General features: G+C 42.9%; 1 protein-coding gene across 1 annotated transcript; it reads left to right on the top strand.

Annotated features, from left to right (window-relative positions):
* The first annotated feature begins 4 nt into the window (after positions 1-4).
* Positions 5-13,941, top strand: CENPQ (centromere protein Q). The gene is made up of 8 exons (XM_053380448.1): positions 5-211; positions 3,269-3,326; positions 5,092-5,212; positions 9,367-9,435; positions 11,114-11,243; positions 11,967-12,086; positions 12,793-12,870; positions 13,334-13,941. Exons 1-8 carry the CDS (start codon positions 89-91, stop codon positions 13,457-13,459), a joined length of 825 nt encoding a protein of 274 aa, XP_053236423.1. The 5' UTR covers positions 5-88; the 3' UTR covers positions 13,460-13,941.
* Positions 13,942-14,322: the final 381 nt, after the last annotated feature.

Here is a 14,322-nt window from a genome sequence, read left to right as displayed (position 1 = left end):
GTCGTCTCGCGAGAGTGGGCGGAGCGAGTGAAGCCGCCCAACGGTCGTGCGCGGGAACGGCCGCCTGTTTCCCTCAGTTTCAGGAGCGATGAAGCGCCACCCGGGGAAGGGAGCGGCGAGGGCAGCGCCGGGGCCCAGCGGCCGGCCAGGACCCTCCGGCGCGAGAGGGGGAGCCGGCGGGAGGCGGCCGAAGAGGACGGCTGAGGGGAAAGTAAGCGGGCGGCGGCGGCGGTGCGGTGCAGTGGTTGGAGCGTCAGCCCTCTTGCTATTTGAGCTCCCCTCTCCGTGGATGTTCATCTCTCCATTGATGAGGAGGAGATTGTCGTCTCTTTCATGGCAAACCACGGCCGATAAAGAGGATTTCATGCTTGACAGTGTTACGCAAAGGGGGGGGGGCATGTCTTCTTCACCTTCTTCGCTACAATATATCCATTTATTCCCAATTGTCAATGTCAAAAGGGACTAAAATCTATAAAATCCATAGAAAATCAACGTGCCAATTTGCTCAATTTCTCTAGGACTCTATGACACCTCCCCTGTCCTCCATAATCCCTCAAGTAAGGTGCTCTGCCAAGCCTTTCCTCCGGGCAATGCCAGGTGGCAGACTATGCATACATGGACCATGGTCTTCCCATCACCGGCACTCAGGAAGCGCTTATCTGCGCATATCTCCAGCTCTGCATATTCCCCCCTCCCTCCTCCATATGTTAATCCGGTGTAACCCAACCTCTCCTTAATGTATTCATGATGTAACTGGGATGTATTTTGCACTGTATTCTGGGACATGGAGGGAGTTTCAAAAGTTCATGTCACCCCTTTCTCGCTGTTCAATCTTGCCTTGAACCTGTTGCGCAATAAACTTGGATCTTCTGCAGTTTGCTCCTGTCCGGCTGAGCTCATTTTCTTCCGCAGGGACCCACGGACTTAGTCCAATGAGCTGGGTGGCAGAGTAGCCCCGCACCCAGATTTTAGCCGTAACAACAGAAATGCTGTTCAGCGTTGAAGCTCCGGATAGAGTGCTGTTTAAGTGAATGCCACCTCTTGGGAGGCGGGGTGCTCGCACCACCACCCCCTTTCAGCCCTTGCCGCTGTGTTGGGGTTCACCTGGATAGATCAGGTGCAGGTAACCAGGTGCAGAATGGTTCTGCGCAGGTAACTCTCACGTGAAGGCTGCTTCCCCATGCCATCGCAGCCTGGCACGGATTGGGGTGGGTGGGTTGGAAATAAATGGAAAGCGGAGGGAACCCACTGTTCCCCGCTCCCCTTTTATTTATTCCCACATGCACACACCTGTGCACCTGGTGGGTTTTCCTCTGGCACCATCCTAGTGCCTCCCCACACATAGCTGTCAACCTTTCCCTTTTAAAAAGGGAAATTCCCTTATTCCGAATAGGATTCCTCGCAAGAAAAGGGAAAAGTTGACAGCTATGTCCCCACAACCTTCCCAGCGCCTGGTAAACAGCCTTCTCCACCTTGCAGAAGAGGGAGTTGCAGGGGTTACTGGCTTTACATGATTTCATGTTTACGTGTGGAAGTCTGGAACCAAACCCTTGTGTAGGATGTGTGTTATGTGCACATAGTTTTGTTTCGTGTGTGTGTGTGTGTAGGATTGCATTCTTAGTATCCTGAAGCTGCATAACAAGCTGTGAATGTATTGCTGTACCTCTGCCATAAACTCAAGAATGCAAGCATTAATCCCCTCCCACCCATCTGCAGTATAACTGGCCTGCCTTAGAAGGTGATTGTAGAGGTTATGATAATGTCATGTATGCAGTGTGCTTTGTGCATTCGAAATAGCTGTAAGAGTGCTAAGTAAAGGTACCCCTGCCCGTACGGGCCAGTCTTGCCAGACTCTGGGGTTGTGCGCCCATCTCACTCAAGAGGCCGGGGGCCAGCGCTGTCCGGAGACACTTCCGGGTCATGTGGCCAGCGTGACATCGCTGCTCTGGCGAGCCAGAGCCGCACACGGAAACGCCATTTACCTTCCCACTAGAAAGCGGTTCCTATTTATCTACTTGCACCCGGGGGTGCTTTCGAACTGCTAGGTTGGCAGGCGCTGGGACCGAGCAACGGGAGCGCACCCCACCGCGGGGATTTGAACCGCCGACCTTTCGATCGGCAAGCCCTAGGCGCTGAGGCTTTTACCCACAGCGCCACCCGCGTCCCAGTATCCCATAGGAAAGCCCAAATTACAGTGATGGTAGACTCAACTGGCCACTAGGTGGTGGAGTTGTTCCAGAGATGTGCAACTGGGCAAGCCATACAGCTGTTAAATAAAGCACCAGAAGTACATAAATGTTTGCGGGCAGGATCGCTTCAGTCATTCAGCAAAAGTTGGATGGTTTCTCATAAGTTGCACTGTATTTTCTGACGCACAAATGTTAAGATCTTGAGCCTAGACTTAGTTTGAGGCTGGAACTATGGAGAAGGAGGTTCTGCTTTCTGCTGCACAGAAACCCCCCCTCCCCCCGCTATTCACTAAAATCTTTCTTCATTGGGCATGGGCCAGTGATATTTGGTTTATGTCCTGGCATGGTTGGAGGCGTTTTATGCAGGTTTCATTCTTGACTGCCAATTTGTACGATGACAACACTTCAGGTTTCTTTTTGCTGTGGATAGAGCATTCTGCCCATATTGTCTTCATACAACATGAGGCACAAAGTGTTTTTAAACTCAGAAGCAACAGACTGAAACTGACAAGAGGGCAAATAGAAGAGGACACCTTCACTCCAGTATGGCTCCCCTTTAATCACATACACAGCCCAACAAGACAACAAGAACCCACTGACATACGAATCAATCTGGCAAAGTTGACCCAACAAGCCGCCCCCACCCCTCACAAATGCAAACAAGCCCCACTGCAGCCAACCACATCTTGAGCCCCCTTAATCCCTCTCACTACCAAGGAAATTGTGACAAGCAAATAGAAAGAGAACCTATCCAATCAGTGTTAGAAACTGAAGCACCACTTTAGCTAATGGGGCTGCCGCACCGCTGGAGCACGATTTCTGTTCTTATCCTGAAGCAAAGTTCTTAACCCAAGGTACTATTTCTGGGTTAGTGGAGTCTGTAACCTGAAGCGTATGTAACCTGAAGCGTATGTAACCCAGGGCACCCCTGTATATGTTTTAACTTGATATGGTGCTCATAAAGAAGCCAGTGTGGGCTTCAGTGGGTTGTGAATCAGGCATTTGTATACTACATTTGTAAAAACCCATGGCAATTCAAGCATTTAATTGAATCTGTTTTCCTGTATGTTTCTCTATAGCAAGGTGTGCAAGCAGTCCAGAAGAAACAAAGGCAGCAGAGAGCACAGTCTTCTGAAGGTATTGGTATTAGTAATAATTTTATTATTAGCACAGCGATAGATCTCAAAGCTCTGTTACAATTGTGAATTTGTAGGCAGGGCAAGCCATAGCACAAAGTGTAGGGATTTACTATATGAAAAGTGTATGAAAAATTAAGCCACTGTCACAATGTGTCTACACTCTGTTGGTGTTTAGTGTGGATGCATTGTGGGTAATTAAAATTGCTGACACTTCTAAGAGGCTGCTGCCTGTTTGATCCATGGGGAGGAATCCCAGCATTCCACTGACCTCTTCCTCCCTGCCCTAACCTGGCCCAGATTATTCTCCTTTTTATTGTCTCTATATTTCCCCCACGCCTTCCCTTCTGCCTATCCAGACCCCTTCTAAAAAGGGGCAGTGTTCTGTGTTTGGATCCTGTCTCTCTGCAGGCTCCATTCTGCTCTCCTTCCTTCTTCCTTTATGTCAAAATGTAACAACCCCCTTTCTCTTCCCAACTTCTGTAAGATCCTTCCCCTTTTCTTTCAAATCTAAACTTCCCCCACCCCATCCTTTTTTATGGTGGTGGCCTATTTCTCTCTCTCTCTCTTGCTCTCATTCTCTCTCTTGGACTTTTTTGCACCCTAAACCTGACCAGCTTTGTGGGTCAAAGCTCAAATAGCCTTTCCGACTTGTACGAGCCGGTGGGGTCTCCTTCTTCATTGAGTGGTGTGTGGCTGCCTGCCCCTCAGCAAAGAAGTGCCAGGCAGGAGGAGCAAGCTGCTTTGTGTTCTACAAGGAGGCATTTAAAAAGAACCCTGAAAGTAGGGTGTGTCCTCTCCTACTCCCAGCATCCCTTTCCCCCCCTTCATCTTTACCTCTCATCCTAGGCAACCCCCCCCCAACAGTCACCCAGCTTTATAGGGACAGGGAAAGTCAGGAAAAGTCCATCCTGTGTTGGGTGTTTCTTGCCATCCTTCCCCATAATAACAAAGTACAGTGGTACCTCGGGTTACAGATGCTTCAGGTTACAGACTCCGCTAACCCAGAAATAGTACTTTGGGTGAAGAAGTTTGCTTCAGAATGAGAACAGAAATCGCACGACGGTGGCAGCAGGAGGCCCCATTAGCTAAAGTGGTACCTCAGGTTAAGAACAGTTTCATGTTAAGAATGGACCTCCAGAGCGAATTAAGTTCATAACCAGAGGCACCACTGTATTTCTGTTTTTGATCTTGTTTTGTTCTCTCCACCCCTATACTGCACACTAATTTCAGGAAAGGCAGGCTGGGACTGCCATGTGGAGTGTGTTAGCTCAGCCCTGCAGAGCAGTGACATTGCTTGGATTCCCCTTGGCACATGTGCTCCCACTTAAAGACGCACAAAAAAAGGGCCAGTAAAGGGGCGGGGCAGAATGGGGAAATACTCATTTACACATGTACTGTAACAGAATCTTAGTGTATGTAAGTGGCTCCCACAAGGGAGCTGCAGAAAGAATGTGGTTGGTTAAGGGAGGCATGGACTCAAAAAGGTTGAAAACCACTGCTCTAGCACAACCAGGCCAGAGTTGTTAGGTATGGAGGATTCTTGAAAGGATCCCCATTGCTTAGAAGGCACTGGGCCATTCTTGGTTCCTTATTTACTATGCAAAGGGGAGGGTGGGACACATAGGCAGTATTAATTGTGGCTGATTTGCAAAGGCAGTGACTCTGTTGCCCTGCAAGTTGGTTACGAGGTTGTTGGCACAGCATTCTAGGCACATCTAGCTATCACAGTGGTGATACTGACAAACTCGCTTGTTCTTTGCTAGCCGAAACAACTTCTCTGTCTTCAAAAGTAGTGAAGGTGACTGCAGGCCAAAGAGCAAAATGGCAGCCACTTTCAAAGAACACAAGAGAGCAGTTGGAATCGATGATGCATTGGTTAATAACGTAAGTATGAAAGACCTTTCCATCAGTACTATATTAACTTCCTTTGAGAGGCTTCAGCTGTGTTGATACATTTATTTGTGTTATCAGTAAATAGCTATAGTTCTTAGACTAATAGAATTGTAGAGGTGGAAGGGACCCCGAGGGCCATCTCCCTGCAATGTGGGGATCTTAACTAACATCCCATTATATTCAATTAGCCTTCTTCCACTTTTGTTAGCAGCGGGACGCGGGTGGCACTGTGGGTTAAACCACAGAGTCTAGGGCCTGCCGATCAGAAGGTTGGCAGTTCGAATCCCTGCGACGGGGTGAGCTCCCGTTGCTCAGTCCCAGCTCCTGCCAACCTAGCAGTTCGAAAGCATGTCAAAGTGCAAGTAGATAAATAGGTACCGCTCCAGCGGGAAGGTAAACGGCGTTTCTTTTTTTTTTAAAAAAAGATATTTATTAGAATTTTACAAAATGAAAAAAGAAAAATACAAAATAAAAGTAGATAAAAAAACAATTCCATCTTTCCATCACTTTCCTTCATTTGCTTATTTCTCGGACCTCCTCACACCTCCCTTTTTGTATTCCAGTTCAATTTGTTAGTTCAGCAAATCCTTCCCCTCTTTGTTTATCCTAATCTTTAATCTTAAAATAATGTAACATTAAATTTTTGTCTGTTAATAGCCCATTTTTTTTCATACTCCTTATAGCGTTACAGCTAAAAACCACATAACTTTTCATCCAACATCATTCTAACATTCATTAATTTTACAATATTTCTGTAAGTAGTCTTTAAATTTCTTCCAATCTTCTTCCACCGACTCTTCTCCCTGGTCTCGGATTCTGCCGGTCATTTCTGTCAGTTCCATGTAGTCCATCACCTTCATCTGCCATTCTTCCAGGGTGGGTAGATCTTGTGTCTTCCAATACTTTGCGATAAGTATTCTTGCTGCTGTTGTAGCATACATAAAGAAAGTTCCATCCTTCTTTGGCACCAATTGGCCGACAATGCCCAGGAGAAAGGCCTCTGGTTTCTTCAGAAAGGTATATTTAAATACCTTTTTCATTTCATTATATATCATCTCCCAGAAAGCCTTAATCCTTGGGCACGTCCACCAAAGGTGAAAGAATGTACCTTCAGTTTCTTTACATTTCCAACACTTATTATCGGGCAAATGGTAGATTTTTGCAAGCTTGACTGGTGTCATGTACCACCTGTATATCATTTTCATAATATTCTCTCTTAAGGCATTACATGCCGTAAACTTCATACCTGTGGTCCATAACTGTTCCCAGTCAGCTATCATAATGTTATGTCCAACATCTTGTGCCCATTTAATCATAGCAGATTTCACCGTTTCATCCTGAGTATTCCATTTCAACAGCAAGTTATACATTCTTGACAAAGTCTTAGTTTTGGGATCTAACAGTTCTGTTTCCAATTTTGATTTTTCCACCTGGAATCCAATTTTCTTATCCAAATTGTATGCCTCCATTATTTGATAATAATGAAGCCAATCTCGCACTTTGTTTTTTAGTTTTTCATAACTCTGCAATTTCAGTTTGTCTCCCACTTGTTCCAAAATTTCCCAATATTTCGGCCATTTGGCCTCCATATTGAGCTTTTTCTGAGCCTTCGCTTCCATCGGTGACAACCACCTTGGGGTTTTATTTTCAAGCAAATCCTTATATCTTGTCCAAACGTTAAAGAATGCTTTCCTGACAATATGGTTTTTAAATGCTTTATGTGCTTTGACCTTATCATACCACAGATATGCATGCCATCCAAATACATTATTAAAACCTTCCAGATCCAAAATGTCTGTGTTTTCAAGGAGTAGCCATTCTTTCAACCAGCAGAAAGCTGCTGATTCATAATGAAGTTTAAGGTCTGGCAGGGCAAATCCACCTCTTTCCTTTGCATCTGTTAATATTTTAAATTTTATTCTGGGCTTCTTGTCCTGCCAGACAAATCTAGAAATATCTCTCTGCCACTTCTTGAAACAATCCATTTTGTCCACAATTTGCAATGTTTGAAATAAAAATAACATTCTTGGCAATACATTCATCTTTATCGCAGCAATACGGCCTAGTAGTGAAAGCTTCAAGTTTGACCAAATTTCTAAATCTTTTTTCACTTCCGACCAGCATTTTTCATAATTGTCTTTAAATAAGTTCCCATTTTTGGCTGTCATGTTAATCCCCAGGTATTTCACTTTCTTAACCACTGTTAAACCTGTCACATTCTGAAACCTCTCTCTTTCAATCACTGTTAAGTTTTTCTCTAAAACCTTTGTTTTTAGTTTATTCAATTTGAATCCTGCAGCCTGACCAAAATCTTGAATCAGTTCCAAAACTCTTTTGGTACTAGATTCTGGCTCGTGTAATGTCAGGACTAAATCATCTGCAAATGCTCTCAGTTTATGCTGTTTAGCTCCGACTTGCACACCTTTAACCGACTGGTCCCTTCTAATCATATTCAGCAAAAACTCCAGGACTGATATAAAGAGCAATGGAGAAATTGGGCAACCTTGTCGTGTTCCTTTTTCTATCTTAAATTCCTCCGTAACCTCGTTATTAACAATTAACTTAGCCTTTTGTTCAGAGTAAATTGCACCTATACCATTTCCGAATCCTTCTCCCATCCCCTGTAGGTTCTTCTTCATAAAACTCCAAGAAATGTTGTCAAAGGCTTTCTCCGCGTCCACAAATATCAAAACTGCCTTAGTATTTATGTTCACTTGACGTTGGACATAATATTATGTTTGCGGACTGGGAACAGTTGTGGACCACCGGGATTAAATTTACGGCATGTAATGCCTTAAGAGAGAATATTATGAAAATGATATACAGGTGGTACATGACCCCAGTCAAGCTTGCAAAAATCTATCATTTGCCCAACAATAAATGTTGGAAATGTAAGGAAAATGAAGGTACATTCTTTCACCTTTGGTGGACGTGCCCCAGGATTAAGGCTCTCTGGGAAATGATATATAATGAATTGAAAAAGGTATTTAAATATACCTTCTTGAAGAAACCAGAGGCCTTTCTCTTGGGCATGGCCGGCCAAGTGGTGCCAAAGAAGGACAGAACTTTTTTCATGTATGCTACAACAGCAGCAAGAATACTCATCGCAAAGTATTGGAAGACGCAAGATCTACCCACTCTGGAAGAATGGCAGATGAAACTGATTGACTGTATGGGATTGACAGAAATGACGAGCAGAATCCGTGACCAGGGAGAAGAGTCGACAGAAGAAGACTGGAAAAAATTTAAGGACTATTTACAGAAATATTGTAAAATTAATGAATGTTAGAATGATGTTGGATTGAAATTGAGTGGTTCCTAGCTGTAATGATATAAAGGAACATGGATGAAAAAAAGGGTTTGGATAGAAAATAAGGTGATATTATAAGCTGTAATGCTTTAAGTTAAGGATTTGCTGAACAAATAATCTGAAATGGAATACAAGAAGGGGAGGTATGAGGAGGTCAGAGAAATTTGTTATTGAAAAGTATGTTTTATGAACTATATGTTTTTTTAAATCTCTGTTTGTTTTTTGTTTGTATAAAAAATTGAAAACTTTAATAAATATCTTTTTTAAAAAAACACCTCTAGATCCTTTTCACAAGTACTGCTGGCAAGGCATGGCTCTTATAATTGCGCATCTGGTTCTTCCTGCCTAAATGCAGAATGTGGTATTTTTCCCTATTGAAATTCATTCTGTTGGTTTGGGCCCAGTTCTCCAATCTATTAAGGTCATCTTGAATCCCGATCCTGTCCCCTGCAGTGTTAGCTACCCCTCCCAATTTGGTGTCATCTGCAAATTGGATGCTTATCCTCTCAATTCCTTCATCAAAGTCATTTATAAGATGTTGAATAATGACGGGCCCTGAAGAGAACAGGGCTGGACCCACCTATTCCTTTTTTCTTTATAAATTTTTAATAAACCTTTTTCTTAATACAATAAGATAAAAGAAACTAAGAAAGAAAGAAAATGTAGAGTCCTCTCTGAAAGGTAGCTCTTAACCCTTATCATACACAGAAAGTGATAGCTATCAGGAAACAAAACAAAGCAACCTAGTTCTTATCTGAGAGCAGCAGCAAATTCAGCAAACATTTTTCCACAAGGAAGAAATAAAATATCAATATGTTATTCTCTTTCCTTCCAGATCTCTTCGGTATGAAACTACACAGAATAACAATGAAACTGAAAAGCACTTAAATTGCCTCAGGAAAAGGTAAGGAATATACCATAGCAAGTGGGGGAAAGGACTGCAGGACTGTGCAACGTGATGCTGAGCATGTTTACATACATAAATGCTATTCAGTTACTTTTAATCCCTGGTATACATCCATTAATCTTTAGGGCTTCAGCCTTAAAGGTATAAGAGCAGGTATGGTGTGGCTAGAGTGTTGGACTAACACCTAACCCCACTTAGCCATGAAGTTCTCTGGGTGACCTTGGGCCAGTTACTGTGTCTCAGCCTAACCTACCTGAAAGGGTTGTTAAGATAAAATGGGGAGAGGGAGAACCATGTATGCCACCTTGAGCTCCTTCAAGGAACAGTGAGTTATAAACGCTATAAAATAAAATATCCAATGCAGGGATGTGCCAGATCCAGATGTGTCCAGGCCCCTCTCCCCATGGGCGATTTTGACAGGTGGGGGTGCCATGGATTTGTCAATCATCGGATCTTATATGACATCAGGTGATTGGGTACAGCTGCAAAGGAAGAATGAGGATCACATTCTGGTACTCTGTTCTTCCTTTGCCGCAGCTGCATCTTGAACTTTGCTTCAGTTACAGATAGATAGCCGTGTTGGTCTACCATAGTCAAAACAAAAAAATTTTTTTCCTTCCAGTAGCACCTTAAAGACCAACTAAGTTAGTTCTTGGTATGAGCTTTCGTGTGCATGCACACTTCTTCAGAAAAGCTCATACCAAGAACTAACTTAGTTGGTCTTTAAGGTGCTACTGGAACTGGAACTTAGTTGGTCTTTAAGGTGCTACTGGAAGGAAAAAAAAAATTTTTGTTTGAACTTTGCTGTAACTGATGTCATACATTATGTCAGGCTTGGGAAAGGTGGACATGGCTGGTCAAAAATAGGTTGATGGGGCAACCTCTGAGACCTTGCAGGCCTAGTCATGCACATGAGCTGGCGGTTCCCCACACTCTCCTAATGCTAGGATGTCTCAGTTGGTGTCCCAATGGATTAGGTCCCACATTATATTGCTTTACTTCTCCCCTTGGAAGCCTATTAAAGTGGTACCTTGGGTTAAGTACTTAGTTCGTTCCGGAGGTCCGTACTTAACCTGAAACTGTTCTTAACCTGAAGCACCACTTTAGCTAATGGGGCCTCCTGCTGCCGCCGCACGATTTCTGTTCTCATCCTGAAGCAAAGTTCTTAACCCGAGGTAATATTTCTGGGTTAGCGGAGTCTGTAACCTGAAGCGTATGTAACCCGAGGTACCACTGTATACCTCTGTGAAAGGAGCTGGTGAAATAGACATAGTTTCACTCATAATAAAATACGTTTTGTGAGAGTGAAACTTAATGGTAAACCTTTCCCTGAGATAATTATGCTCCAGTGTTCCTTAATTTTGAAAGCCTGGTGCCAGATTGCTCATGAGGGGGGTCAGTCTATGTGATAAAATACATTTAGACCTTTTAGCCTGTTGTTTGGAGAATAAAGTGGTCCATGTGAAAACAGAAGTTAGCCATATGGGTTGACCATTTGGATTATACTGAACATTCTCTTCTCCCTCAGTCCAAAGCAGAAAATATTTATGTGCTGCTCAGTACTTCAAGTAAGCAAGGCTTGTGAGAACTCTAGTAATACAGTGATATAGTATTGCCCTTTCCATAAGTATAAATATTACATAAGGTGAGAATCTTGTTTATCGTTTTGCGCAAGGCTCGTCAAACATTTTGAGACCCTAAAGGTTCCTGTGGAGAAGGTGAGCAGCCTGAAGAACGTGCATAAGATGCTAGCAGAGGAAAAGGAAAAGAGTGTTTCTCTTGAAGAGGGTTTGGCAAAACTGCAGGTGAGGAAGGAAGAGAGGGTACATCTTGGGGATTTACATGGCATATCATCTGAGTACACAGCAAAGGACTAATCCGTTCTGTGAATTAAGAAGATTATGAGCTTTAGGTGATTTGAAACCTGAAAACTTCCTCACTACTCTATAGTGCTTCAATTGGTATTCATAAAGGTTTTGTGTTATTATTGCAAGATATTTCAAATTATTTCACCCCTTTATGCTGTAATGCTGCACTTCTGCACCCCTCTCTGAGGGGAAATGTAAAGCTTTTTGGTACAGATGGAGCTATTGTATTTTCCAAAATCATTATGCCTAGACCATCTTTATTGGTTACCATACAAAATCTGCTTCATGCTGCCAGTTTTTATGGCATTCTTCAAAGTAAGAGAGGTGGAAATTGGAGTAATGGACTCAACCATGGCGCCACAAATTATTGATAAGAGTTAATATTTGTGAATCATCAAATTAGCCCTTGCTTCCCAGGTTACATATTATAAACTATTATGTATTATCAGACAAGTGTTCCTTCTGTTCAAGTAGAAAAGAGATCTTTTGCAATCTATTCTGTAGAATGAATCATGAAAGATGGCGAATACTTGAGCTGCTTCATCCTCATAACCGATATGTAGCAGTGGGAGCTAATCTAATCCTGGCAGAATGTTTGCTACACAGATGGTTCCTTGCTTTAAATATATTTCTTAAGTTTCATTTTCCTTTTAAATGCAGGAAGAAATAAACAAAGTTTCGTCCACAGCAGATCTCCATGAAGGAAATATTCAACATCTCCAGAACAAAATACACAAATTAAAATGTCAGCTGGCTACAGAGAAAGCAACAGCAAATGAGGTATCTCTGAGATGGGGATGGAATTTTGAGTCTGGGCACGATGAACTGGGCTTGTCTCAAAGGACAATGGAGTATGTCTCTGGGGATGAAGTCAAACTGCAGTGTTCGCAGCACCGAAGTTACCTCTCTGGGACACAAGCCTGGGCAGTGTGTGTGCAGGTCCTGGGCTGTCCTGACGACAAGACCTGCCTCTCGGCCTCGCTGATGTGGTCCAAACGAAAGCAGAGCAATATGTTTGGTGCCAGCTTGGCTGCAGGAGTTGCCAGAATGAGGCATATAAGGCGTCATCCAACTGTCTTAGGTCTGGATTTGTGTAGGGTTTACTACTCCTTTCCCAAAGATATGCAAGGCAGTGGAAGTTTAGAATCAGAGATGTCCTAGATGAACTACCCCTCAGGTTGACGAGCCCCATTTGCCCAGACTCTTGAGTCCATGGAAGAATGAATTCAGGATTGCTGAAGGCGTATCGTTGACATAGCAGTTTGAAAAGGAGGTATAGCTAAATATATTGGAATATAGCAGTATATAAGTATATTATAAATAACATATTAGATATGATTTAGTTCAAGTACACAGGGGAGGAATGAGGTAGATGTTTGATATATGCATGCCGTTCCTCTCAAAGGAGCCCGGGGCAGCAAAAGATGGATTTTTTTTAAAAAAAAATACAATACAGATGCAGATATTTCCTCTCTTCCCTCTCTAGTTAATCCAGGCAAATGGCAATGATGATCTTGGTCTTCCTGATGTTGCACAGTACCGACTCACAGCACCCATTCTTCAGGTGAGTGGCGGGAGGGCTGTTTCAGAAGCCTCCCGAGAGTGAAGAGGAAGCTGCTCTTAAAAATCGCTTCTTGCAAAAGTATCTTTTCTATTTTGTTCCAGAACCAGCACCTTTCTTGTTGTTCACACAGTGATTAAATGGTATTTCCTAAACCCAGCCTCCCTTAGCCTGGTGCCCTCTAGATGATGATGGACAGCTCCCATCAATCCTAGCCAGCGTGGCAAGCAGTCAGCGGTGTGGGAGCTGTAATTCAGTAGCATTTGAAAAGTTCCTGGGTGGAGAAGGCTGTCCAGAAACCATTCTTTCTTGTGTATTAAGGCTTGCTGCTCCTTAATTTTGTCTGCCCTCTTTGCATCCTTGAGCTACCTGAAGCTTTGCTGGAAATTGCACTGATTTTTCCTACCTGAAAATCCTTTGTTTTCCTCATACGATCTTAAAGTTTCTCCCTTTTCACATTCTGTAGGATGAGCTTCTGAAGGTCAGGAACCAAGAAGGTCTTCTTAATGACATAAACACCATACAGGAATCAGAAGAAATGAAGACACTCTTTGCTTTCCTAGAACAGGCATATGACTATGTGGATGTCTGAAGAAAGTCAGTTGAAGGACATTATTTATTGAAGAACAAGGATTAGCCCTGTTTCTTGGTGCTTTAATCTTCCATGAACGTTTTGTTTTCAAAACATGATGGTTATGATGGTACTCTGTCTTCAGGAAAGTGATGGATTGTTACAATCTGCATTGTGTTTTGTGCAGACTTTTAAAACAAATTAATTGAGAGATCTTAAAGTTAACCACCCTATCTGACAATATGTATATATATTTATAGCTTATTTGCCTGTATCATGAGAATTTCCCTTTTATTGCAGTAATCCTGATAAATGAGTGCAATATTCTACAGTTCTAGTGATACAAAGAACTTAAGAGACTGGCTTCACACAAAAGAGCTCTATGAGACTTTTGCTTTTATAAATTTCTATTTATTTTTCCAGATAATGAAATAATAAAACTCAAATATGTATTGTATTGATTGATTGTTCAGTCTAATATGAATAAAGTAGCATCTGCTTCACTTTTGTGACATGCTGCAGACACATATTTTTGTGTAACCATGTGTAGCCATCCTTGCTACAAATAGGGTTGGCTTTGGCTACTCAAGTCGGATGATGTGCTGCTGCAGGTAAAACCTGTCAGCAGTTTGGTTTACTAATCTCATCAACAAGCTGATTTAAGTGTGAACAAGTTAGGCTTAGAAATTGTTTATGGCTCTTTCAAAACATCCAGGTGCAGCCCAGGCTGGGGGAGCAGCAGTTCCAAAAGATTAATTGCAAGAGGGGATGACCTTAAGTATGCCATGCTGGACATTTTAACCCTTTAGTAGTAGTAGTAGTAGTAGTAGTATGTTGTTTATATGCCACCCATCCGACTGGGTTACACCAACAAATTAAAACAC

The sequence above is a fragment of the Podarcis raffonei genome, chromosome 3, assembly GCF_027172205.1.
Source record: "Podarcis raffonei isolate rPodRaf1 chromosome 3, rPodRaf1.pri, whole genome shotgun sequence".
Lineage (NCBI taxonomy): Eukaryota > Metazoa > Chordata > Lepidosauria > Squamata > Lacertidae > Podarcis > Podarcis raffonei.
Note: the sequence above shows the minus strand (reverse complement) of the source record. Positions and strands in the feature narration are given on the sequence as shown.